Source organism: Carassius gibelio, chromosome A11 (genome assembly GCF_023724105.1).
Source record: "Carassius gibelio isolate Cgi1373 ecotype wild population from Czech Republic chromosome A11, carGib1.2-hapl.c, whole genome shotgun sequence".
Lineage (NCBI taxonomy): Eukaryota > Metazoa > Chordata > Actinopteri > Cypriniformes > Cyprinidae > Carassius > Carassius gibelio.
In genome coordinates, this window is record NC_068381.1 from 22,848,969 (window position 1) to 22,874,242 (window position 25,274).

The 25,274-nt window shown below is 36.9% G+C and overlaps 1 protein-coding gene and 1 long non-coding RNA gene across 2 annotated transcripts; both read right to left on the bottom strand.

The window, feature by feature from the left end:
• Positions 1 to 5,655: 5,655 nt before the first annotated feature.
• LOC128022721 (uncharacterized) lies at positions 5,656 to 9,121 on the bottom strand. Its single transcript, XR_008185977.1, has 3 exons — positions 8,945 to 9,121; positions 6,318 to 6,436; positions 5,656 to 6,214 (listed from the first exon to the last, which is right to left on the bottom strand). It is a non-coding gene; the product is annotated as an uncharacterized LOC128022721 (long non-coding RNA).
• Positions 9,122 to 9,580: 459 nt separating this feature from the next.
• LOC128022692 (uncharacterized) lies at positions 9,581 to 23,315 on the bottom strand. Its single transcript, XM_052610487.1, has 12 exons — positions 23,188 to 23,315; positions 20,835 to 20,941; positions 20,308 to 20,470; positions 20,075 to 20,156; positions 19,831 to 19,941; positions 19,707 to 19,739; positions 19,141 to 19,606; positions 18,866 to 19,002; positions 11,446 to 11,665; positions 11,301 to 11,365; positions 11,056 to 11,181; positions 9,581 to 10,952 (listed from the first exon to the last, which is right to left on the bottom strand). Exons 2-12 carry the CDS (start codon positions 20,935 to 20,937, stop codon positions 10,302 to 10,304), a joined length of 2,157 nt encoding a protein of 718 aa, XP_052466447.1. The 5' UTR covers positions 20,938 to 20,941; positions 23,188 to 23,315; the 3' UTR covers positions 9,581 to 10,301.
• Positions 23,316 to 25,274: the final 1,959 nt, after the last annotated feature.

Below are 25,274 nucleotides of genomic sequence, written 5' to 3' on the forward strand. Positions count from 1 at the left end.
GTAAATTCACGCAGTACCATAGAATCTTCCTGGTCAGACAACTTAACTTACTGTTAAGAGGTTTAGAATCTTTGGACGCATCCTTGTTCACCTGTATTAACAGTGTGAAAGAAAGTGTCATGAAGTGGAACCTCTACTACTTGATTTTCTGACAGTGGTTTAGCCATTGATCGAGTAACTGCACAAGCTGGGAGCAAATCAGGGAATTCTTTATGGTTATCATCAGACTTTCTGGGTATAGATAATATTATGGGAGGAGCTGCCCCACTACTTCCTCCACAAACATTTCCCCCAGCTAAATCATTTACCAGAATAAATGTAATCCCAGGAACTGGAAGTGCAGAACGGACACCAACTACAATGTCACCAGATATGATGGCAGAGAAAAGATGGATTCGATGCAAAGGCACTTCAACAAACCCCATCTCAAATCCCCATACTAGTACATGGGTTCCAGTAGCAGTTTCAGAAGTTAAGGACACAATTCCTTCTAAAAGAAATGATTGTGCAGTGCCTGTATCTCGAAGAAGACGCACTGGCACAGTTTTATTTGAACCAGGCAATGACACATTTCCTTCAGTGATAAATGGAGTATAAATCAACAGAAGTGGTTACATACCGATCAACAGATTTACCACCAAAACTAGAGACCGATCCCTTTTTAAAGCTGACTAAAATGAATGACCCACGGTGGGTTAACACAAATTCATCAGCCATGATAGCAGCTTCAAATAATGTATTCACTTTGTGTTCAGTGAGATGCGTAGCTACAGCATGAGGAACACGATGTTTAAACTGCTCCAAAAGCACTAGTTCTCTTAACTGTTCTTTAGTTGTAACTTTCAATGAAGTGCACCAACGATCAAATAAATGTATTTTCTCTCGCAAATTCAACATGAGTACTTTCATCAGTTTTATTCAGGTTTCAAAATTTTTGACAATATGCGTAAGGTACGAGTTCATACACGTGTAACACAGCAGATTTCACAATATCATACTCAACACTCTGTTCCAGTGAGAGAGCAGAATATACTTCCTGTGCTGTACCTGTGAAAACACACTGTAAAAATAAAGTCCAAAAGCTTTTTGGCCATTTCATGGATAAAGCTACACGTTAAAAATGATAGAAATTTCTCAATTTCCTTTTCAGAAAATGGAACTAATCTCATATTTCCATGAACATCAAAAACAGGTTCACCTACAGCCAAATGCTGTGGTAAAACAGGGGGCAAATCTACTCGCGAAACTTCTGCTGTTTTTACAGCTAACTCCAATTCCAACTTTTTTAACTGAAACACTCTCGTCTCGTTCCTTCTCTACCTCAAGCTCCAATCATCGCACAGCTAACTGGTGATCTTATTTTCTCTCTGCAAATTCTCTTTCCATCACTCGCGCTTTCATAGCACGATCGTCACTCTCAGCACGAATGTTCGCGGCATCTAAATACAATTGTTTCTCTTGCAAAGACAAATCCGGAAATTTTAAATCACTTTCACCATCGATTTGCACCAGTTGCTCCTTTGTACAACTCAAGTAAAGACTCTGAAGGGCACGCAAAGAAATCGAGCACCGAAGATATTCTGTTCATATGTGTACTATGAAAATATAAACAAAACAACCAGGTCAAGAAACGTGAGACACTGTTTACCAGAAATACAACTCCCATAAAGCACTGCTTTGAAGAAAAACTACGTCAATGTATTACGCAACCTATACTCATTCATAAGAACTTCAGAAGACTTACCGCAAGGTACAACACAATGCAAGCACGAAGAGAAGAACGCACGATATACCCACTAACACGATTTACTTTTTTTTTAAAACTAATTCCTACCTAGTCTTCAAAGGTATAATGGGCTCGGGGCGGCATTAAACGCTGAACTGTGACGATCAGTTTAACTGAAAGTCCGAAAGCGTACCGAAAGTTAATTCTCCACCCAGAATAACCCTTAAAAATAAAAAAGGCAAAATAATAAACAAACAAAAAAAAATACAGTATTCCGTCAGAAGGATTGTATATACAACCCAGCTGGATACACTTTAACTAATCAGAGTTCTCATTCATTAAAAATTTAACCATTCACAAAAATAATCACATAGCTACTCACCAACATTCCCACACCAAAGGATCGGGGACGAGACACCCAATTTATGTCACGCCCAGCTCATTCTCGATCATAACATAAAAATAGGAGCACTTGTTCAGATCAATTGACTTGCAAGATTCTTTATTCAAGTTTCAAAATAATACAATATCAAAATAATATAACTTAATGTCTAGGGTTTAAATAATAATCCAAATGGTAAGGACATGTTGATAGGCTACAACAAAACAAAGGTTCGAGTCGATGACTTCTCCTGAGGACTGCCGATCCCCTGGAGAAAGTGAAATTGAGAGAATCAGTCCCATCTTTATACTCTCCAAAATTAGAGGATATTATTCCACAGGGGTGTGCAATATTCCACACCCTCTCAAGTCAGCACGTCCTGATTCTGCCGAGTTCGACGCGTCCCTGGGTCAACAAGGGAGGTGCTTAAGGTAAATTTGAGCAACCAATCAGATTACTCACGTCACGTGACATGTGTCCAGCCTCAGCTTGCGCGCCACTATTTGAATTGTGTGCTTTGACGTCGCCTTCATTTTACAAAGGTAAGTGCATATTATTTAAAATGTGCCATTTCAAATGTGTCCATCCCTGCTCAGCATAATATATTATTTTTATTAATATATTATTCATAACTGACGCGAACATTCGCTGAACTGCGCATATATTAAGGTCCAAATCGCCAAACCCCGATCCTATCGGACAGGAAGGTGCCCACGATCGTTTTGCCCCGGTCCGGTGTGGCGTTTCCCCCGTGATCGCGTCGTCAGATCTTTTTGTACGATTATTTATATCACTTTTGTCATGTATTCGTTTAGCAGATGCTGATACTAATCCTTCTGTGAAAGAAAGGCTAAACACTTTTGCGGATGGATGGGGGGTTTGTCGTCCATAAACAACAAGGAAATATATTGTGTTGACCCGGCGACATCATTAACCCGTCCAATATACAGTATGACACACATTTATCAATGACTGTATTTAAATAAGAATCATTATTATAATAATACAATATCCAATTTAAAACAATCATTAATCTCTCACTATATTGTAGTAATAATAATACAAATAATAATATCTTGTGTTGACCCAGGGACGTCATATTCTTGTGATGATCCAGGGACGTCATATTCTTGTGATGACCCAGGGACGTCATATTCTTGTGATGACCCAGGGACGTCATATTCTTGTGTTGACCCAGGGACGTCATATTCTTGTATTCATATTCTTGTAATAATAATAACAATATCTTATATAAGGCCAAGAGTAATCTATCACTATGCTGCAATAATAATAATAATAATAATGAAATATCTTGTGTTGGCCCAGGGACTTCATTCTTAATAGCTCATCTAATATAAGACAAACAGTAATTAATCACTTTATTTTATTATTATTATTAATAATAATAATACAATATCTAATATAAGACCAAGAGTAATCTATCAATATACTGCAATAATAATAATAATAATAATGAAATATCTTGTGTTGACCCAGGGACGTCATTCTTTATAGCTCATCTAATATAAGACAAACAGTAATTAATCACGTCATTTTATTATTATTAATAATAATAATACAATAATATAAGACCAAGAGTAATCTATCACTATACTGCAATAATAATAATAATAATAATAATGAAATATCTTGTGTTGACCCAGGGACGTCATATTCTTGTGATGACCCAGGGACGTCATATTCTTGTGATGACCCAGGGACGTCATATTCTTGTGATGACCCAGGGACGTCATATTCTTGTGTTGACCCAGGGACGTCATATTCTTGTGATGACCCAGGGACGTCATATTCTTGTGTTGACCCAGGGACGTCATATTCTTGTGATGACCCAGGGACGTCATATTCTTGTGATGACCCAGGGACGTCATATTCTTGTGATGACCCAGGGACGTCATATTCTTGTGATGACCCAGGGACGTCATATTCTTGTGATGACCCAGGGACGTCATATTCTTGTGATGACCCAGGGACGTCATATTGTTGTGATGACCCAGGGACGTCATATTGTTGTGATGACCCAGGGACGTCATATTCTTGTGATGACCCAGGGACGTCATATTCTTGTGATGACCCAGGGACGTCATATTCTTGTGTTGACCCAGGGACGTCATATTCTTGTGTTGACCCAGACGTCATATTCTTGTGTTGACCCAGGGACGTCATATTCTTGTGTTGACCCAGGGACGTCATATTCTTGTGTTGACCCAGGGACGTCATATTCTTGTATTCATATTCTTGTAATAATATTAACAATATCTTATATAAGGCCAAGAGTAATCTATCACTATGCTGCAATAATAATAATAATAATAATAATAATGAAATATCTTGTGATGACCCAGGGACGTCATATTCTTGTGATGACCCAGGTACGTCATATTCTTGTGATGACCCAGGGACGTCATATTCTTTATAGCTCATCTAATATGAGACAAACAGTAATTAATCACTTCATTTTATTATTGTTATTATTAATAATAATACAATATCTAATATAAGACCAAGATTAATCTATCAATATACTGCAATAATAATAATAATAATAATAATGAAATATCTTGTGTTGACCCAGGGACGTCATTCTTTATAGCTCATCTAATATAAGACAAACAGTAATTAATCACTTCATTTTAATAATAATACAATATCTAATATAAGACCAAGATTAATCTATCACTATACTGCATAATAATAATAATAATAATAATAATAATAATAATAATAATAATGAAATATCTTGTGTTGACCCAGGGACTTCATTCTTTATAGCTCATCTAATATAAGACAAACAGTAATTAATCACGTCATTTTATTATTATTATTAATAATAATACAATAATATAAGACCAAGAGTAATCTATCACTATACTGCAATAATAATAATAATAATAATAATAATGAAATATCTTGTGTTGACACAGGGACTTCATTCTTTATAGCTCATCTAATATAAGACAAACAGTAATTAATCACGTCATTTTATTATTATTAATAATAATAATACAATAATATAAGACCAAGAGTAATCTATCACTATACTGCAATAATAATAATAATAATAATGAAATATCTTGTGTTGACCCAGGGACGTCATTCTTTATAGCTCATCTAATATAAGACAAACAGTAATTAATCACTTTATTGTATTATTATTAATAATAATACAATACCTAATATATGACCAAGAGTAATCTATCACTATACTGCAATAATAATAATAATAATAATAATAATAATAATAATGAAATATCTTGTGTTGACCCAGGGACTTCATTATTTGTAGCTCTATCTATAGATTTTTTTGTATTTTTTTTTTTTTTACTTGATTCTTGCTTACAAATCTGTCCATTTGTGTTTGCAGGAATACACTCTGTACTCACCAGTGCTTGCTGAGGGAAAAAACTGGGAGAGGATTCACCTTTTAGTCTGCTGACCCATAGATTTGGACCACAAGTTGTAGATGTTGTCATCTCATTTTTAATCAGTCAGTTTAAGTAGAGGTACACTGATCCAGTGAACACAATAACAAATGAATTGTAATTGTTTCAAACATTGTCATCTCAATTAAGTAATGTTACAGTTCATTGATTTAAATATACAATATATCACTGTTAGAGAACGCATTCAGACAGCAGAGTAATGCTAAATGTTCATGGTTTACTTAGCTTAATTTACAATTAAAGATTACATAATTTTTCATTGTTTTAAAACAATACATAGTAAAATAAACAAAACCAAAAAAAACAAGTCTCTTGCACTTAATTTCTCATATGCACACTTACATGTACCTCTTTTCTGTCAAAGCACAGAATGGAGTAAAGCTTATTTTGCTTAATTACACTAGCACGTCCGTTTATTTGATAATTCAAATCAGGAAACTTCTGAGAATCGTGTTCACTTGATCAGTAAGTACAAGTACAAGGTGTTTACAGCGATGTCCTCTGACTCCTATTGGGCAGCTACAGAAACAGTCTTCAAAGAAGCATTTTTCATTCTTCAAACTGTCTGCCTGTAAATCATGAATGACCTGGAAGTATCCATCTGTCTTCTTGATGAGAATGCTGATAAGATCCAGTCTAAGGTTCCTAATGCCAAACAAAAACTGATATTTAGGCGATGGAAAAATCTGATTAGACAAGCAAAGAAAAACAATACATGTTTTAATTTACGTTTAATTGCAAATATCACCTTTCAACAAGATTGTTTGTATCGGAGTTGGCATGGTTGTAGCACTGTCCGACCACGCGTGTCCTATTACCAGCCAGTGATCCTTGAAATATAAGCAAAGAACTGAGAAATCTTCAAACCTGTTGAGGAATTATTTGAAAGTTGATATAAAATCTTAAAGCTATAATGAAAAAAGAAAAATAGATTTAATGTTAAATTTAACCAATTTAATATTTACTTTAAAAAAGTTATATAAATAGTAACAGTACAGGTAACACTTTAGTATAGGGAACACATATTCAGTATTAATAATGACTTTTTACTCAATAAACTTCCTAAGTAGGCCTAACTGCTTATTAACAATTAGTAAGTTCCTTGTTCAGTTTAGGTATTAGATAGGATTAGGAATGTAGAATAAGGTCAAGCAGAATAATGCATTAATATATGCTTTATTTCATTATTATTATTATCATTATTGTTATTAGTATTAAAATGAAGAGATTAATTACTGTTTGTCTTATATTAGATGAGCTATAAAGAATGACGTCCCTGGGTCAACACAAGATATTTCATCATCATTATTATTATTATTATTATTGCAGTATAGTGATAGATTACTCTTGGTCTTATATTAGATATTGTATTATTATTGTTATTATTATTAATAATAATAATATTAAAATAAAGTGATTAATTAATTTGTCATATTAGATGAGCTATAAAGAATGACGTCCCTGGGTCAACACAAGATATTTCATTATTATTATTATTATTGCAGTATATTGATAGATTACTCTTGGTCTTATATTAGATATTGTTTTATTATTATTATTAATAATAATAATAAAATAAAGTGATTAATTACTGTTTGTCTTATATTAGATGAGCTATAAAGAATGAAGTCCCTAGGTCAACACAAGATATTTCATTATTATTATTATTATTATTATTATTATTGCAGTATATTGATAGATTACTCTTGGTCTTATATTAGATATTGTATTATTATTATTAATAATAATAATAAAATAAAGTGATTAATTACTGTTTGTCTTATATTAGATGAGCTATTAAGAATGAAGTCCCTGGGCCAACACAAGATATTTCATTATTATTATTATTATTATTATTATTATTATTATTGCAGTATATTGATAGATTACTCTTGGTCTTATATTAGATATTGTATTATTATTATTAATAATAATAATAAAATAAAGTGATTAATTACTGTTTGTCTCATATTAGATGAGCTATTAAGAATGAAGTCCCTGGGTCAACACAAGATATTTCATTATTATTATTATTATTATTATTGCAGCATAGTGATAGATTACTCTTGGCCTTATATAAGATATTGTTATTATTATTACAAGAATATGAATACAAGAATATGACGTCCCTGGGTCAACACAAGAATATGACGTCTGGGTCAACACAAGAATATGACGTCCCTGGGTCATCAAAAGAATATGACGTCCCTGGGTCATCAAAAGAATATGACGTCCCTGGGTCATCACAAGAATATGACGTCCCTGGGTCAACACAAGAATATGACGTCCCTGGGTCATCAAAAGAATATGACGTCCCTGGGTCATCACAAGAATATGACGTCCCTGGGTCATCACAAGAATATGACGTCCCTGGGTCAACACAAGAATATGACGTCTGGGTCAACACAAGAATATGACGTCCCTGGGTCAACACAAGAATATGACGTCCCTGGGTCATCACAACAATATGACGTCCCTGGGTCATCACAAGAATATGACGTCCCTGGGTCAACACAAGAATATGACGTCCCTGGGTCATCACAACAATATGACGTCCCTGGGTCATCACAAGAATATGACGTCCCTGGGTCAACACAAGAATATGACGTCCCTGGGTCATCACAAGAATATGACGTCCCTGGGTCATCACAAGAATATGACGTCCCTGGGTCAACACAAGAATATGACGTCCCTGGGTCAACACAAGAATATGACGTCCCTGGGTCATCACAACAATATGACGTCCCTGGGTCATCACAACAATATGACGTCCCTGGGTCATCACAAGAATATGACGTCCCTGGATCATCACAAGAATATGACGTCCCTGGGTCAACACAAGATATTATTATTTGTATTATTATTACTACAATATAGTGAGAGATTAATGATTGTTTTAAATTGGATATTGTATTATTATAATAATGATTATTATCTAAATACAGTCATTGATAAATGTGTGTCATACTGTATATTGGACGGGTTAATGATGTCGCCGGGTCAACACAATATATTTCCTTGTTGTTTATGGACGACAAACCCCCCATCCATCCGCAAAAGTGTTTAGCCTTTCTTTCACAGAAGGATTAGTATCAGCATCTGCTAAACGAATACATGACAAAAGTGATATAAATAATCGTACAAAAAGATCTGACGACGCGATCACGGGGGAAACGCCACACCGGACCGGGGCAAAACGATCGTGGGCACCTTCCTGTCCGATAGGATCGGGGTTTGGCGATTTGGACCTTAATATATGCGCAGTTCAGCGAATGTTCGCGTCAGTTATGAATAATATATTAATAAAAATAATATATTATGCTGAGCAGGGATGGACACATTTGAAATGGCACATTTTAAATAATATGCACTTACCTTTGTAAAATGAAGGCGACGTCAAAGCACACAATTCAAATAGTGGCGCGCAAGCTGAGGCTGGGCACATGTCACGTGACGTGAGTAATCTGATTGGTTGCTCAAATTTACGTTAAGCACCTCCCTTGTTGACCCAGGGACGCGTCGAACTCGGCAGAATCAGGACGTGCCTCAAGTCATCCCGCCACCAGCAGGCGAGAAGAGGAAGCAAAGGGTCGTAACAATGATCAGTTCAATACAATTTTCCAGTCATGTATTTGGTCATTGAGATTATTATTATTTTTTTTTATGTGTACAAATCTTGTCTTGTGGCTTCAGTTAAGTGTGGACATTAATAATAACAGAACAACAAAAGACGAGGAGAAAAATAATTCCCTGCTTTTGACAGAATGACATTTGTAGCTTTTTCTAAGAATTGATATAGTGTAAATTGTTCCCTAAATAAATAAATGACTACTACTAAGAAAGAGCACATTCTTCATTGATCTAGTCACTAGACTCTGCTCTCAAAATGAAGCAGATTTATGCATTTAAATTTTAAATGAACAAAATAAACTAGAGGAACCAATTTGAACCCATCACAGTCTCACAAAATCCTGTGGAGACACTGTGAATGTAGAGAAAATTCTGTAGGATTGGCTGTCTCAGTGTGTGTGTGTATGCCAGGTCACCTTACTATTTGTTTGTGGACCATGTATGCCACTAAATTAATTTAAGGGGGGCCTCACACAAAGAGCAGCCTAGGGACCCCTGACAACCTTTATCCACCCCTGCTCACACTTTTTTTGGGGTTAAAACCAGCAGAAAGAGCTCTTTAAGGTAACAATTGCATGTCAATAATTTTGACAGTAAAGAGTGCATTTGTTATAAACGAATGAATGCAATAAAATGACTTTGGTCCCCAGTTAGATGGTGACGTGCGACGCCTGTTGAATCACCTTTTCTTGCATCACAGACACATTGTAAAAAATTTGGAGGTCAAGAAACAACAATTATATGTTAACTTGCTGCATCAAAAGTTTTCAGTCGAGGTCAATAAAACACCTTTTAACCATGGCACTTAAGTCGTTTAACACAATTAAATTTTTCAGAGCAGCACTTAATTTAGGAGCTCCATTTTTATTACCAACATTGACATTACATTCAGAAATAGGCAGAATATGCTAAATGTAAATGTAAAATCTGACTTGCTGCATTGAAAAGAATTTCTTAAAAAAAACAAACATGAAAAAGAAACTTAACTATAGCATTTTGAATGAAACTTTGTTTAAAGTCCACACTCCTAAACTGATGGTTTGTCACTTCTTCTGCTGCACTCCTGACAACAGAAATGGTTTTCCAAGTGATATCAAGTTTGTCACCTAGAATATCTCATAAGCTCTCTAAAAGAGCCCTCCTGCGAAACCTTCCGAATCACTGGAGTATTGTCTTTTACTTGTAATTTGCAACGCTTATGGTGTCTCCAGAGGGCTGTTTTAATATACATAGCAAAGCAAAACTTGCAAGCCACGTAGTCAGTTGCTGTTGACACAAATGTTGCTTGTCTTTTTGGAATGATCTCCCCTTTTCCTGAGGATAGGACTGAACTATTATGGTGGTAATTTCCCATGTTCCTTACTTTTGTTAAAAAAAGATTACGCTTGGTTGAGCCTTGCTTAAATAACAGTGCCTTTGCAACTTCAACCTCTCTAGAATGTTTCTGTATCAGATGTCTTGTGATTTTTGCATAAGGCTTCTCACAGTAAATACAGAAATTCTTTTTGTCATAGATGCGTTGATATGGTGTGTTTGAGGAGACTTTCACTTTGATCATATTTAGTTGTTGAGATGCACAGCCTTGGGCACATTCATCCATTTCCATCCAAGCCTTTGTAAGCGGTTTTCCTTGGATGGCTATTTCTTCTGCTACTTTCCCTTGTGCCTGTTTTGTTTTGATTTCTTCTTCTTCTTTGTCTCCTGCTTCCTCTGACATTTCCAGGAAAGGGTATACCAGTTGTTCTGTGTTGCTCTGCAATACATAAACATTACTTAAATCAATTTGCAATGAATAACAGTGCTATAATCTCTGCATTATTCAAACCCCCTGGTTATGTAAATAAACCCCAAATTACCATTTCACATGCAGACAATTCCTCTTTAGTGTGGGAATATGAATCTGTCACATCACTGCACAGATTCTCTGGGATGTCCATCTCATCTTGTGCTTGAGGAAAGCAATTCTCTGTATGGGCTCTGTCCTGTAAATTAATAAGAGTTTATGAATCCATGTAACACCTGATTAAGGTCTACTTTTGTCCGACCCGTGTTTAGCAATGATACACCTATTGCTTAGAATAAACTGCCTAAGGATACTTACTTTATTTCCATTCTTGTTGCTGTAGCTGTTTGTGCTTCCAATTTGATCAGACTGGCGATCGAAACCTGTAAATTCACACCAACATTTATAGCCAGTTACTTAATTAATGATTATTGTAAACTCTACAATATTTCTTTGCACATACTTTTGACTTCCTGGAGGCATTCCTCAATAGTAGGACGCTCTTCCATTGATTTGCTCAGCATTCTGCTTAAGATATTGTTTTGTCTTTCATCACATTGAAGACTAAAGTTACCCATTCTGACATTTAGAGATACACCAAGTGGATCGTTGGCGTAGGGTGTAGTTGTCTGATAAGGGTGTTGCCCATCCGTCAGGATGTAATGGACCAAGCATCCTGCTACCTATAAAATAGAAGATTCATTTATAACAATGCCACCTAACTAAACTGTACAGAATTTATACAATAATTGTAATAATATTGTTATGAATTCTTATAATGGCATTCAGGACAATTCAATAAGTGCTCGTTTTTGTAAAAAAACATATTTTAAAGTCTTTTAATCAATCCTTTTATTAATCATAGTTGTTACAGACTAAAATATTATCATTGCATACATTAAACCTGTTGACTTGCTCCCCCTTTTATACTCAAACCCAGACCCAAATTAAAAGATGGAATTCATAAAGTCTTTCCTCTAGAAGCTTAGTTATTCCTGCTGAAGAAGACATTTATTCATTTTGAACTAAATCAAAGTCTAAAGAAAAATGTTAACTAATGTTAACAAAGATTATTTAATATGGCAATGGCAATGGCAATTTATTTATAAAGCACACTTAAATACAATTTACATTGTCCAATGTGCTTTGCAGTATTAATAAAAAAAAATCATAAACTAACAACAATAAAACCACAGCACAATATAGATTTGACTAAAAATATAAAATAAATATTTGAATAAATAAAATAAAATAGAATAAATGTTTCACCAATTTGCATCTGTTGAATGCCTTATCAAACAAATATGTTTTTAACTTGGACTTAAAAACAAATAACGATGAGGCCACTCTAATTGAAATGGGTAGGTCATTCCATAGTCTAGGGGCAACTACAGAGAAGGCACGGTCCCCCCTACACTTCAATTTTGACTTCGGGATAGACAAGAGTCTCTGATTTGATGACCGGAGTGATCCTGATGGATGATGCTCAGTCAATAGAGCAGACAAGCAAGGTGGAGGCAGACCATTTAAAGATTTGTAAACAAAAAGTAAATGTTTAAACTCCGTTCTATGATGCACTGGCAACCAGTGTAAAGAACCTAAAATTGGCATGATATGATTCAGTTTTTTTGCACCCATCAAAAGTCAAGCTGCCGCATGTTGTACTAATTGTAATCGCGTCATTGCTGCATGACTAATCCCAACATAGAGAGAACTGCAATAGTCTAGCCTTGAAGAAATTAATACTTGTATTACTTTTTCGAAATTTTTAAAAGAAAGAAATGTTTTTACTTTTGATAGTAGTCTTAGCTGAAAAAAAGCAGGATTTCACAACTAAATTTATTTGCCTCTCTTCACCCACGGTTTCACACAAGAAGACAGACCACCAAAATTTACTTAAGGAATGGTAGAGAAGTCTGACGGACCAAATAAAATCATTTCCGTTTTGCTCTCATTAAAATTCAGAAAGTTTGAAGACAACCAAGTCTTTACTTCAGTCAAACAGGTCATAAGAGTTTCTAGATTATCTGACAAACGTTTTAAGGGCAGATAAATTTGAGTGTCATCAGCGTAAAAATGGAATGACAGCCCGTGTTTCTAATAATAGAACCTAGTGGAAGCATGTATAAAGAAAAAAGAATGGGGGCCAAAATCGACCCTTGAGGAACCCCACACAATAACACAGCCTTACTAGAGGAATATTCTCCAATCTTCACTGAGAAGCTTCTATTTGTAAAATAAGATATAAACCATTCCAGTGTACTGCCAGTAATGCCTGCACACTGTTCCAATCGGGCAATAAGTACCGAGTGATCTACTGTATCAAATGCAGCAGTTAGATCTAAAAGCACAAGAACTGCATATTCGCCAGAGTCACAGGTTATTAGTACGTCATTGAAAAACTTCAGCAATGTAGTCTCTGTCGAATGGTGTTTTCTAAGCCCAGATTGAAACGCATTCAAAAATCGCATTATCAGTTAGGAAGCTTTGTAATTGTTGCAGGACTATTTTCTCCAAAATTTTAGACATAAATGAAAAAATGGAGATTAGTCTAAAATTGTCTAACACTGTGGGGTCCAGGTTCTGTTTTTTAAGTAAGGGGTAGACTGATGCATGTTTTAACGGTTCAGGTAAAATACCAGTTTCTAAACAATGATTTAATATGACCAGCAGAAAAGAATGGACATCTTCAAATACTTGTTTGAGAAAAAAAAACTGAGGAATCAAATCAGCAGAAGAGCCTGAAGGCCTAAGGTGCTCTACTATTTATTGAAGCTGAGTGCCAGTAATAAGGTTAAATTGACTAAAAACAGCCATACAGCTATGGTGAATTGAAGGATCCGAAGGAGATGGAATAATTCCTAATCTTAGATCATTTATCTTACTTACAAAAAACTTTAAAAAGTCCTCACACATAGATGAAGACACATCAGGGAGAGAGCAGACCGATGGGTTAATAGTGTTGTTAATAATTTTTAAAAGAATTTAAGGTCTATGACAGTTCTTATTAATAATGTCAGTAAAATACCTTGATTTGGCTACTTTTAGCTATTTCTGATATTGAGATAAAGAATCTCTTACCATTTCAAAATAGACCTGAAGTTTGTCTCTTTTCCATTTACGCTCCTCTCTCCTACAAATCTGCTTAAGAGAGCGTATTGTATCATCTCGCCAGGGTTCATTTCTTGGTTTAAAATTGTGTGATTGAGTGGTGCAACCATGTCTAAGACATTTTCACATATAGAATTAAACATAGACAACAGCCCTTGAGCACTCATATTACCAAGACAATCTTCCATTGGTATAGTAACATGATGGAAAGCTAAAGAAAAGGCATTTTTAGTAGCATTAGTAATCCACAGAGAGTGGCGAGCGTGATTAATAGATTTAGGTGCAGCAAAACTAAAAGGAATAGAAAATAAAATGGACTTAGGATCAGAAAAACCATTCTCACACACTTCAAGATTACTGATGGAAAAACCATGAGATAATACTAAGTCAAGTATATGTCCATGATGATGAGTGGGAGTGTTGACATGAAGAACCATATCGAAGGCATTTAATAAATTAGAATTGTTATACTAATTGAACGCAATATTACAGCAAGAGAAAACGTCCTTGAAGATGAAGGCTAGTCCTCCACCTCGGCCAGTCAAACGGGGAGAATTAAAAAATACACAGTTTGACTGTAACAGCTCAGAGAAAGGACTTAAATCCCCAGCAGAAAGTTTCAGTTATAAATAAAAAATCCAGATCCAGAGAAGAGAAGAAATCATTAACAATGAAAGTCTTGTTTCCCACTCAACATCATGGAGAGCTACTTTCTCTTTGCTCTCAACGGAGGCGGTCGCATTTCTTTCCTCTCCTGCCTGCCTTTCCTTGCTTCGCTTGTTTTTTCTCTTGTCCTGTCTACTTGAGAGACTCTCTCTGCCCTGCTCTCCTAAACTGGAATATGGATTTGATAAATTGGTCTTTCAACGCAATTGACACCATCTTCTTGACGTGACTGCCCTGCCGGAACGTTTGCAGCTGGCTACACGATGGACGCGTGGGCGAATATGTGGGTCGTGTGTCTGGCGGCTCTTTCCGTGGAGGACATTGAAGACATCTACCTATTCGGAACCATGATAACAGGTCTTCTGCTGATTGGATTAGGCTTTGCCCTGGGTTATCGGAAAATTAAGAAGACGGGAACAGCTGTCCAAAGCCTCACAAGGCTGCCCGTCATGATTGAAGTAGTGGGCAGAGCGGTCAGCATTGAGACTGAGACTACTAATCGCAATATGGATAACATCACGAAGAAGCTCAAGGATTTGGAAAAGAAATTGGAGAATTTTGAGACCAATGGACAATGAACAATCATAGTGACCGTGAAAAAGTGGCTACAACACCAAACAACTGGAATCTTATCTTCTTTTGGCTTTCTTTACCAGCTTTGGCTGGATGACAAAAATCTCCCAGGCGAGCAGGGCAGCTTGACTTCTCTTGCATTCCTTTACCCTCTCCCACAGACACCTGCTGATCGTTGACTCTGTCTAGGACCTGACCAAGGACGTCTCCATGGCAACTTGCTGTGACGCTGTATAATCTGCGGACTGAGGCATCTAGAGAGAGTCTCAACTCTCCAGGCCTACAAATACACAAACTCTTACACATATACAGATATGCATTCACCCTCCCAACCCCCATCCCCCGCCTTCGCCGCTTTGTTCCACCAGTCTGGCAGGCGGGTCTGTGACTAGCACTTTCAAGCTGCTGGACCGGATGGCTGTTTGCCTGCACTGGATTACCTCAACCACCCCAAGTTCCATACCCAGTTGCAAAGTCGTGTGTCCATGGTGTATTGATTATGTGCTTTTTGTGCTGAGGTGTTTTTCCTGTTCTCATACTGTGCTCCCATAAGGAGCATAGTGTGGGTGTTGGTTTTTTTCTCCTCACTTCCCTGTATGCTGTATTTTTTCCTCAAATACCCTTTATTCCTGTCCTGTCTACCCCACTGTCATATTGTATGTGTGTGTATGTATGGACAGGTTGATGGCTAATTTCGCTGGTACTTGACTAGTGACAATAAAGGGCTACTACTACTACTATATGGTGTTAATCAAGGCCATTTTTAGCCGTCGCCGATGCTCGGAGGATAGATCAGGTTGCTTTCCTCTAGGTAGTGTGCGAAGATGGTCTGTGCACACTCCTCCATAGAAGAAGCAAAGAGAACAGAAACCAGGAAGCGGAACCGCCGCAGTCGGAGTCATGGGTATAATACCAGTGTGTACTGGCTCCAGAGAGCGCCATCGGAAGAAGCAATTCTGGTCAGAAGCCTCCACAAAGAGCCCTAGTGGAAGGTGAGACTCATTATGGAGTGCCAAGAAGAGCTTTAACTTCACAGCTATGCCACTCTGTCTTCCGCGTCGTCTCCTGCACTTTTTCACCGGTAGGGAGCACGGCCAATGGCGCAAATAGTCATGTATAGACATTAAGGGAGGGGGAGCGTAATATGAACCAGTTATGGCTTGATTAAATAGTTTGTTTGAAAGGACTCGCAAATTTAGAAGAGATAGTCGGTCATAAATTAATACTGGTGAAGCACATTGTGTCAACTGAAGTGTAGAGCAAAACAAAACAAACAAACTAGACAGCACAGCAAGCGAAAGATGGCAGGCCACATACAACGGCGCCATATTTTTAGGCAATAAAAGCTTGTAACAAAAATATTTTAACAAACGTATAGCTCCTTGTTAATGCATTAACTAAATGTTAAAAAATGACACTTATTGAGAAGTGTTGCCCATAAAACTTAGAGGATAACATTTAAAGGCTCCAGATTAATGCATTAGTTAAGCATTGATTAATAATTTTCTTGTTCACAGCTAATCATTAAGTTACCAGGAATGCAATAGTAATTAATGATTAAATTAACATTTTAAGGATCAAGAATTGTGCATTAGTTAAGAATAAATCCCGGATCCCGGCACTCATGTTTTGCTGAATTTCGGTTTTGTGAATTTTCTTGTATTGTTGCACACAGCTCGAGTTATCGGCTGTGTGCTTTCTTGTTCTATTTTGTCTTGTGCTGTTGCACGCAGCTTAGTCTTCGCTGGCTGCGTGCTGTCTTGTGTGAACACGTGCCTTATGAGTTTGCTCATTAGCTGCGTGTTTGTGTCTAATTCAAGCACATGCCTTGTAATTGGTCTGCTGGCCATGTGCTTGTTTCGTGTGAGCACATGGCTTTTGTCTTAGTTCCGATGTGCGGTGTGCTCTCGTCAATTTTCTTGACCCCACCCATCTTGTTACCTGGTTATTGATGTAATTTCCCCCACATGTGTTCCCTCGTTTCCCTCCTCGTTAGCTCCCTATTTATTGTCCTTGTGTTTGCAGTCTGGTGGCTAGTTCGTTGTCAATATTTGTCTGTGTACATTGTGTCTTGCCTTGTCTTGCCTTGCCAGTCAAGTTTTGTCTGTTTCCCCTACGGGGTAGTTTTTTTTGTTTATTTCATTATTACTATTAAAGAGTCCTTCTCTCTGCATTATTGAGTCCTTGCCTCATCCCCCTACCCGAACCCTGACAGTACGAACTAGCCAGTATGAGGACTCAGCGGAAGAACGGTTTGAACCGTCCACCAGCCTCCACTCTCTCCAGCCCCCACTACCAGTGCATGCTCCAGTTTAAGACCTTGATCTCTCTCCATCAACAAGGGACTGGTGTGAGGGATTTTGCCTTGGAGTTCAGTGGTACTGCAGAGGGATTGGAGTTTAATGATGCAGCCCTCAAGGACCTCTTCAATTACACCCTTGTTGAGCCTCTCAGGTGGTGAAGAATGAGGGGGCTGGACCACCTGTCGTTTGGGGAATTTGTGGAGTTTGTGGTACGTTCCCCAGCTAAGGAGGTTGCAGTGCTGCCTGTGGTGCCCGTCAAAGCTGCAGCTCCCACTATGGTGGATGAAGGAGCTGCAGTACACCCAGAGCCGATTTGTGACACTGCATAACCCCTAGAGGTGGCCGAAGAGACTGCAGCACCTCACTCTCGTAGACGGAGGAGGGGAAAGAAGAGGAAGGGCTCTGCCCCGCCACTGCCAGAGGTGCCTGATGAGGCTGCAGTCCCCCCAGAGGTGCCTGATGAGGCTGCAGTCCCCCCAGAGGTGCCTGATGAGGCTGCTTTGCCCCCAGTAGTGGCCGACGGCAATACAGTGCCCAACTCTCGGAGATGGAGGAGAAGAAAGGCTTCCTCCATCCCACATGGCCCAGAGGCTATTCCAGTCATGCCCAAGCTCCTTGCCCTGCAGGCACCGCCCAAGCTCCCTGGCCTGATGCCAGCTCTGTCTAAGCTCATTGCTTTTGTATTAGTTCCGATTAGCCATGTGCTCTTGTCAATAGTCTTGACCCCACCCATCTTGTTACCTGGTTATTGATGTAATTTTCCCACGTGTGTTCCCTCGTTACCCTCCTCATAAGCTCCCTATTTATTGTCCTTGTGTTTGCAGTCTGGTGGCTAGTTCGTTGTCAAATATTTGTCTGTGCACATCGTGTCTTGCCTTGCCTTGCCTTGCCAGTCAAGTTTTGTCTGTTTCCCCTACGGGGTAGTTTTATTTGTTTATTTTATTATTACTATTAAAGAGCCCTTCTCTCTGCATCATTGAGTCCTTGCCTCATCCCCCTACACAAACCCCGAAAACTCTCCTTTTAAAAATATTTAAAAATCATACTGATCCCAAACAGTTGAGTGGTAATCCATGTACTTAACATTGTTTGTAATAGGGTTGCCAAGTTAATTACATTATTGTACATTAAAACTCAAAGTTACTTTGATCTACTACCAATAAATAACAATTCGGTGCACTGGGGTCTTCTTGAAGGTTAACAACTTGTACATTTTCAGTCCTGTCTTACCTGGATATCTGATTCTCTCTTGTATTTGTACTGCACGCCCCCAACATCTTCATAACTTAACCAAGAAAGTGTTGTTTGTGTCAGATGCAGTTTTCTGCTTACTCCTGCTTCTGCTAAGTACATTTTATTGTTGATATCTGTAAAGAAGTAAAACAATTAGTAAAAATGTAGCATTTCCAATCACGTTATCATGTATTTTAAATGTATTTTATTTATATTTTAAGTGCACATTACAGGGTAATCAAATACATGGCTAATCCACAGATTGTTCTTACCAAACAAAATGTTTTCAGGCTTCAGGCCTCTGTGCAAAATTCCACAAGAATGCAGTTCCTGAAGTCCTTGCAATAACTCCTGACAGATCTCCAGTCTTCGAAGCTCTGTTAGCACTTCTCTTTCAGGAAAATCCTTGTTTTCAATCAGCTCCATTAGATTGTATTCACAAAGAGGAGAGACGAAATAGGCAAAGTACGTGTCTTCCAACACCACAACGGGTTTCAAAAGATGTTCTGCTTTAAAATTTTCTGAACACAGGAAATTAGCCATTTCCATTTCATTTTTGTAAATATGTTTGGCAACTCGTTTCACTGCAACTTTGCAGTTGTGAAAGAGTCCTGGGAAAATCTCAGCAGCCTTGCATCCATCAGCAATCTTTGTTTCTGTGTTGATAACAAGGTCATCAAGTTTCATCATGCCAGGCTTTAGGTCAAGGTTTTCAAATGAATCCTTCCATCGGGATTCCTGTAAAAGGCATAAAAGCATAATGTGAACATAATTTTAATCATGTCAATCATGTTTCACTTATAAAGTCAAATTAAGAAGGAAATCTCTATAAATTTACCTTGATCTCTCTGCACAGGGAAGTACTGGTTTTCTGAAAATCATTACATGCATGATGTCAATATGTTGAGTATAGAAACATTATTTGATCAATAATTAAAATAAACCTCACTGGGTGTACATACCTGTCTCCATGGGAAGTCAGGATTTCTGCAGTCGAACATAATTTCTTCTCCTGCAGTGATTTTTGTGGTCGCAAATGCACACAAATGTGCTCTTTTCTGTTCATCAACAATCTGTCACAAACACACATACACATGCACAAATTTTAATTGTCATATATTCTGTACTAATATCAAATAATACTCTATTTAATATGGGGCTGTATGTTTAAATTAGTATAAGAAAATAATACAAAGTCAGACTTACGATTTTGATTTTGCTGTTTGGCTTGATGTGATCCTCATTTATAAATCTTCCAAATCTTTCTGTGTTTTTACTGCCATCAACACTGTGTGGAGAGAATATATATATATAAAAAAAATTCTAAAAAAATAAAAAAATTTATATATATATATATATATATATATATATATATATATATATATATATATATATATATATATATATATATATATTTTACAATAAACAAAATGTCTTACCAGTAGAAATGTCCCTGGAAGGAGTAGAAATAGAGAAATACAGCATCCTCAGCCGAGTACTCTCTGAACAGAGCATCTCCTTCAGATCCAGTCATGTGTCTTCCAGCATACTCAAGCAGGAATTCTCCTGCCTCAATGTTTCTGCTGGCTATTACTCCATAACCTAACAAAGAGAGTATATGTATGAGAATACATACATTTATGAAACAAGTTTAATATGCGTCCCAGTTGTCTCTGAATTCCAATGATTATCAATTATAATGATAAACAATATTAAAGTATGATTACCAGTACATTACAATGTTCATAACTGTGCAACAAAATTAATAAACACTAATATTCAAGCCACTGATTATCTATCATTCCTGTTGTTAAACAAGACCAGCCATTTTTTCATACAGCACATTATGAACAAGTAATAACACTGCACAGTACCCTTCTTGAAATTTATAAGCTACTATGCTAAGTATTTAAATACAATTTGCTGTCATACAGTATTAGAGACAGAATCTTAAATGATAAATTACCTTTCTCTTGACTCATAATTTTTTTCTGAAATATGTCTTTATCTTTCCCAGATGCGATGAATTTCAAAGCTTCCTTTTCAGGACAGACTCTTCTGGGTCTCATTTTCCTGTGAAATATTCAATATTTTTTTAGGGTACACTGCATTTGACAAGATGAAAAACAATATTTAAGAAACAACCACAAAAAATAAATGAACAAATAAATACAGTAAAAAAATATATATATAGCTGCAAGCAGCAATTACGGGGCCAAGCACTCAACCGGCAAATTTAGAAGCTAAGCATGGCATGGATCATCACACAAAACGCAACAATGAGCAATTACAGCAATTTTAGGATGATTGTAATTGATATAGCCAAAAAATCATAAATACAACCACTAGTAATATGATTTAATTGCTTACCACTTTTGAACAACAAGTGGCACTGTAATCAAATCATTTTGGGGTGTTCTGTGTGTGGTGTCAATGGCACACACAATGTTTGGTGTCAATATGCCAAAGCATTGCAGAGCTACAGCCTGAAGGGTCATTGTGGCATCATGCCTAAAATTCGTCACTGTGGTATGCGACAATGGTTTTGTCTATCAACACGAAATCCATAACGTTTTGTCAGCATAGACTGAAGATCATCTGATTCAAGTTTGGTGAAAATTGGACCTATGGTTGATGAGGTGTTCGAAAAAGTCGGTTTTCAACATAAATCAAAATGGCGGACCGGAAGTTCAGCTTACTCTGACATGTTTGGTATCTATGTTGTCAGCATAAGCCAGGGAATATTTTGAGTTCAGTTTCATGTCAATAGGCTAATGCATTAAAAAGTTATTAGCATTTTTAAACGTGTAATTATTCATGGTTAATGAATGGTTTAGTACTCTTGTTACCAAATTTATGTGGCATGGTCATTCTGAGGTGACAATGACAGATACAAAGTTTGGTGCAATTATGACAAAGCTTTCCAGAGATACAGCCTCAAATGCATTTTGGCACCTTTTAAGCAAAATCATTGATGTGCTAAATGAGAACCATTTCGTATATCAACATGAAATCCATAACTTTTGGCCAATGGCATCTTAAGATGATCTGCGTCAAATTTAGTGAGAATCGGACTAACGGTCTAGAAGGAATTCAAAAAAGTAGATTTTCAACATTAATCAAAATGGCGGACAGGGAGTTCAGATTTCCTACTAAAAACTGGTATGTCTGTTGTCGGCACAACCCAAGGAATATTTTGAGATCAGTTTCATTACAGTAGCCTAATGCAATCAAAAGTTGTTAGCATTTTTGTACATTTCATAATTGAAGGTTAATGAATGGTTTATTACTCTTGGACAATAGGTGGCACTGTTACAAAATGTATCTGTATCTGGCATGGTCAGTGTGAGGTGACATACAAAGCTTGGTGCAAATATGTCAAAGCAAATATGTGGCGCTGCCACCAAACTTTTTGAGTATCTTCAGGGCATGGAGCTGAAGATCTTTGTAATTATTTTTGTAATGATACGATGCTATGTTAAAAAAAAAATACAACATTTTAAGACATAATTCAAAATGGCCGATGCCTAAAATGGCTAACACTGGAAAATTGGATATCATTCACCTCGACATGACTAGAAGACCAGTTGTGTGATTTTTGGCCAAACCATTCAGAAGTTATAAGCCAAAATATGCATTTTTCATATCTCCTGACCACTAGGTGGCGCTGCGTCAAAACACTGCAGGTAGTCTCAGGTCATGCTTGTTATAAAACACACCAAGTTTGGTCTCAATATGCCAAACCGTTGCTGAGATATAGCCTCACATGCATTCGTGCTTTTCGTCAAATTTGATCGCGTGTCACTCGAGAGCGGTTGGACGAATCAACATGAACTCCATAACTTTTTGCTATCATTGTATGAAGATAATCCGAGCCAATTTTCTTGAAAATCATACTAATCATCTAGGACGAGTTAGAAACAGTAGGTTTTTCGAAAAATTGAAAATAGCTAAAAAATTTAACTTTCTGGCTTACGGTTCAAAAGTTATTAGCATAAAAATATTTAAACTTTGGTCAAGTGGTGGCGCTAGAGAGTTGGAGTTACAGACTTCAAATTTGCTATAGACTGTTCTCTATAAGTGTGCCAAATTATACAACTTTCCCGCAATCGGTTCTATGGGCTTAAAAAATTAAGCTAACGGATACAACAGGTCAAATGTTATAAAATGTAATAAAACAGCACTTAAACAGCACTAACATTTACAAAGAGACTACATAGACATTTTAACAGTCTGCATGCATGTTTGCATTTTTGGCAGACATTTATTTTATAAGGCTACAATATTATCAGTATATAAATTCAGAATGTGCAACTTACCTTTTCAGTCTTGAATGGAAAAAAGAGATGAGAAATGGCCTTAGTAGGATTTTTTGTATGGTCTCTTGTAGGTAGATAAATCTCCAATGTAGGAATCTCGAAAAGCAGTTTGTTCTCCAAAGTTGTAGTCTTTTATTTGCCAGAATATTTCAATGTAGATTCTGTAAGGAACCCAGAGTATATATACAACCCTACCCAGCGATCTGGACCGTGATTGGATAAGGCTCAGTCAGCCCCATTACTGTTGGTACAGTCATGCAGATTTCAGTAGGATCAAATAGAGGCTTAACAATACAGGTAACTGGTTGGTTTTAAATTTGGTTATACTTGGAAACATTTTAAAAGGCATTAAAAAATTACACACTTTTGTTGGTTGCTTTCTGTCAAAACACAAACTTATAATTGTGGCAGATGAAACATAATAAATATTGAGAACTTAAGTAAAAACATAAGCATGGGGAAACTCGTCAGGTAGAGATGCAATGCATAAGAGAATGGCCAGCATGCTGATGGCTAGTCATACAGATGCTAATCATACAGATGACTGGCCATACAGACCATATTCATACTGATAGCTGTCATACAGACAGTAATCACACCCTGATGTAACCAAAACAACTGGTTTATAATCACAGAACATTCACTCATTTTTAAAGTGATTCTGTCTGTATAACTTACCTCATGTTGTAGGATATGTTCTCCCTTCAAAAGAGTTATCAGTTATTCTACAAATGTTGCAACTATGTTTAAACATGTTTAACAAAACTGTCTTTCCTTTTTTAAGAAAAGTCAAGTCAACAGTTCACATTGTTAACTCTAAACAAGAATTTCACTTCATCAGAAAATTCAGTCCTCAAAAAATGCTATGTTGCTACTCAATACATTTTGAGTATAAAATGTTTTGAATACGAAAATATATACTCCCAAAAATGTATGATGTTTATGATTCTTGTTGATCTCATTTCAAAACAAGTAAACCTCTAAGGGCCCTATTTTAATGATCAGAACACAAAGTGTAAAGCGCACGGCGCAGGTGCCCTTAGGGCATGTCCAAATCCACTTTTGCTATTTTAACGACGAAAAAACGGTCCGGGCGCCGGGGCAAATTTTTGGAATGGGTTGACCCTATTCTCTTAATAAGTAATAGGCGTAACGTTTGCTTGTGCCATGGCGGATCACTATTTACAGGCGGAATTTGTTGGCGGAAAAGCTGAATACATTTCAAGCGAAGAAACCAATCTGCTCATGTGTGAAGTTAAAGTGCGTGAACAGATCATCTGTGGGACAAGCAGGAATCCAGCAAAGCTCTGCGAGATGAGTCAGTTAAAATATATGTGTGTGTGTGTGTATTGGCACGTTTGTACAATAGCCGATTTCATTCATCATTATAAGTAGTGATAGGCTGAATTGCAAATAGGTAGCCTAATTCAAGTACACGCAATGACTATCCATCATTACATTTTTATATGTATGTAGCCTACACAATAATATTATTTTACACTGTAATCCTTTTGTTTTTAATATTTGGCTTGTTTGTGTGATGCACATTCCTGTGTGTAATAAGCAAAGTCAACGCAAACACTGTGGACCGGCCAGAGGCACATTATCTACAAATGCACTCTTTAAATAACAAAAAAATATTGCGCCATTTACTTTAGAATTTAGACCAGGTTTAAGTTGGTTTATGGCACAGTCTATTTTCAGCTCCTTAAAATAGCTATGTTCCAGCAATGTGCCTGAACACACTACTTTTTTAGACCAGCAAGCCCATGGGCGCACATAGGACCGCAAATGCATTTGCTAATTAAACGACATGGCACTGGACGGGAAAATGCAAATGGAGCTGGACTGAAACTAGCAAACACACTTGTGTTGCATTGAGCCGGGTGTATGACAGGGCCCTAAGTGTTAGTGTTTATTCATTTGAATATCTTTCAATTTACTTTTTATTTCAGGGATCAGCTTTTACATTTAAACCTGTGAGTTTTGGCTGTCCATGTTAAAGAGTGCCAATTTAACAATTAAATAAACATCATATAAACATACATTTTTCAGCAATCACGTAACTTCCAAAGATTTGAGCCATA

Coding starts and splice junctions, on each gene's coding strand:
- LOC128022692 (XM_052610487.1), bottom strand. CDS start 20,937: ATGAGACCCAGAAGAGTCTGTCCTGAAAAGGAAGCTTTGAAATTCATC. Junction 19,740..19,830: donor CTGACTTCCCATGGAGACAG/GTATGTACACCC, acceptor AATGATTTTCAG/AAAACCAGTACTTCCCTGTG. Junction 19,003..19,140: donor GCCTGAAAACATTTTGTTTG/GTAAGAACAATC, acceptor ACTTCTTTACAG/ATATCAACAATAAAATGTAC.